This window comes from Triticum dicoccoides, chromosome 2A (assembly GCF_002162155.2).
Source record: "Triticum dicoccoides isolate Atlit2015 ecotype Zavitan chromosome 2A, WEW_v2.0, whole genome shotgun sequence".
Lineage (NCBI taxonomy): Eukaryota > Viridiplantae > Streptophyta > Magnoliopsida > Poales > Poaceae > Triticum > Triticum dicoccoides.
This window is the reverse complement of record NC_041382.1, coordinates 694,475,420-694,478,167: the sequence shown is the minus strand read 5'-3', so window position 1 is coordinate 694,478,167 and position 2,748 is coordinate 694,475,420. Positions and strand designations below refer to the sequence as shown.

The 2,748-nt window shown below is 54.5% G+C and overlaps 1 protein-coding gene across 1 annotated transcript; it reads right to left on the bottom strand.

Moving 5' to 3' along the window:
- LOC119351926 (cytochrome P450 716B1-like) lies at nucleotides 1-1,624 on the bottom strand. The gene is made up of 3 exons (XM_037618698.1): nucleotides 661-1,624; nucleotides 385-572; nucleotides 1-318 (listed from the first exon to the last, which is right to left on the bottom strand). The coding sequence occupies exons 1-3, from the start codon at nucleotides 1,622-1,624 to the stop codon at nucleotides 1-3; spliced, it is 1,470 nt and encodes a 489-aa protein (XP_037474595.1).
- Nucleotides 1,625-2,748: the final 1,124 nt, after the last annotated feature.

Here is a 2,748-nt window from a genome sequence, read left to right as displayed (position 1 = left end):
TCAAGGAGAGGCCCTGTGCTCGATTTGGACGGGCAGGCCGAGCAGCGGCGACGGCATGGGGTCCCTCACGAAGGTGTCCTCCTTGCAGCAGAGCTTCCATCTGAACTGCCTCACAAGGTGGTGCATCGTCACCAGCGTCTCGATCCTGGAAAACTCTATCCCTGGGCAGATCCTCGGGCCGCCCCCGAAGGCGACGAAGGAGAACGGCGGCGCCGCCGACGCCCTTTGGTTCTCGGTCTCAAACCGGGACGGGTCGAACTTGGCCGGCTCGTGGAAGATGCTCGCGTCCATGTGCGTCACGTTTGCCGTCCAGAACACCTGAAAAACGTCAAGATTTTGCATCAGGTTTCTACTAGCTGCCTATGGTGATTGGTACGGACTGACCTGCCATCCTTTTGGGATGAGGTAGCCGTCGAACTCGGTGTCCTCGAGTGCTCTTCTGAAGTTGCCGAAGATCGGAGGGACGACGCGGAGCGTCTCCTGCGCGACCCGCCATGTGAGCTTCATCTTCGCCAGATCTTCCCAGGTGAGAGCCTCGCCGTCACCTTTGTTCTTGGCGATCTCCTCATGCTCTGTATCACGAAACGAAACACACATCATGAGTTCATGTGTTCATGACCATGGCGGGTTGGTAGTTTGATTCACCAATCAGTCAATTGCCTTGAACCATGGCGGCGAGGGTGGCATCGTCGCTGGCAAGGTGGCGGACCATGAACGTCATAAGGATGGACGACGTGTCGTGGCCGGCGATGAGGGCGACCATGGCGTTGTCGACGATCTCCTCGTCGGTCAGCAGCCGCTCGCCATGGCCGTCCCTCAGGCTGAGCAGGCAGGTGATGAGGTCGCTGTTCCGCGACGCCTTGCCGTTGCCGTGCTCCACCTCCACCTGGCTGGCCTTCTTCTTCTCCCGGGTGATCTCCTGGAGCACCCGGCGGGCTCTGCCGCTAGCCTTGAGGCTCCGGCTGAAGGCCGTGAACGGCAGGTTCACCGGGACGGCCCATATGCCCTCGACCATGCGCACGAAGTCGGCGGCCAGGGCGTCCCGCACGGCGCCCCTCTCGAGACCGAAGAGCAGCGCTGAGATGATGTCGAACGTGAGCCGCTTCATGAGCGGCAGCACCGTGACGGTGGCGCGGCCGGCCCAGTTCTCCTGGAGGTGGCGCCGCACCTCGCCGTCGATCCTGCCCACGTACGCCTTGAGCATGTCCGGCCTGAGGAACTCGAGCAGGGCGCCGCGGATGCGCCGGTGGTCGGCGCCGTGGAGGTCGAGGATGCTCTTCTCCCCGAGTATCCGCTGCACGGACCGGGGCTGCCGGGTGGAGAAAGCGCCGCTGAAGAACAGGAACTTGTTGGCCGCCGGCCCGGCCAGGAGCACCGTCGGCCTGCCGAACAGTGACAGCTTGGACACGGGCCCGTACCTGTCGATCCGGTCCTGGATCCAGCGGCTGCCGCCGTCGCCGCGCATGGCCCGAAGGAGGCCGAGGCTCTGGCCGATAACCGGCAGGCCGAGGGAGCCCGGGGGAAGGTTGCCCGGCCGTGCTTTCTTGGCTCTGGCGAGGAGGTGGATGGCAATGGACGAGGCGGTGACAACAACGAGTGCCACGACTATGGCCAAATAATCCATTGGAGAGGGATCAGTGTTAAGATGACACTGACTGCTGCTACTTGGAGCTGGAGCTGAAGACGAATGTCGGAATATATAGGCGAGCATGGGCAGGTTGTTTTTGCGGGAACGAAATTGCTGTCAGATGGCGTAGTTCAACACGTAGTCATGATGCATGCGCCGGAGATTTCAAACAAGAAAGAATCCGCCATTTCCAACGACGAACTCCAAAACGCTGAGATGCCCTCTCGGTTCAAGACAAAAAATGGTATATGCTCTTGAGGTAGAAGACAAGTCCTAGGAAGCGATGACAGTGCCATCATCCGTCAATAGTAAGATGCACGCATGAAATTGGCAATTCTTTTAGGAGCTCAGACAACTATTGGCAGAGCAAGACCATAATCTGTCCCTCTTCGAGGAGCATCGCCTGGCGGAGGAGCAGATGGATGCGGAGTGCGACTCCGTCGTCGTTGTCGTCTTCGCATGCATGGTTGCGGTGACCCTAAGTGAAGCACTACAGTAAAATTGTCTAGCTCAAAAGATATAAGTGAAGCACATAGAGTATTCTAATAAATTTCAATTCATGTGTGTCTCTCCCAAAAAGTGTGTACAGTAAGAATGATTGTGGTAAACTAAAAAGCAAAGACTCAAATCATACAATACGCTCCAAGCAAAACACATATCATGTGGTGAATAAAAATATAGTCTCAAGTAAAGTTACCGATAGAAGAAGACGAAAGAGGGGATGCCTTCCGGGGTATCCCCAAGCTTAGGCTTTTGGTTATTCTTGAATTTTACCTTGGGGTGCCTTGGGCATCCCCAAAGTTAGGCTCTTGCCACTCCTTATTCCATAATCCATCACATCTTTACCCAAAACTTGAAAACTTCACAACACAAAACTTAAACAGAAAATCTCATGAGCTCCGTTAGTATAAGAAAACAAACCACCACTTAAGATATTGTAATGAACTATTTATTTATTTATTTTGGTGTTAAACCTACTGTATTCCAACTTCTCTATAGTTCATACCCTCCGATACTAGGCATAGATTCATCAAAATAAGCAAACAACACACGAAAAACAGAATTTGTCAAAAACAGAACAACCTGTAGTAATTTGTACGTTTCGAATACTTCTGTAACCC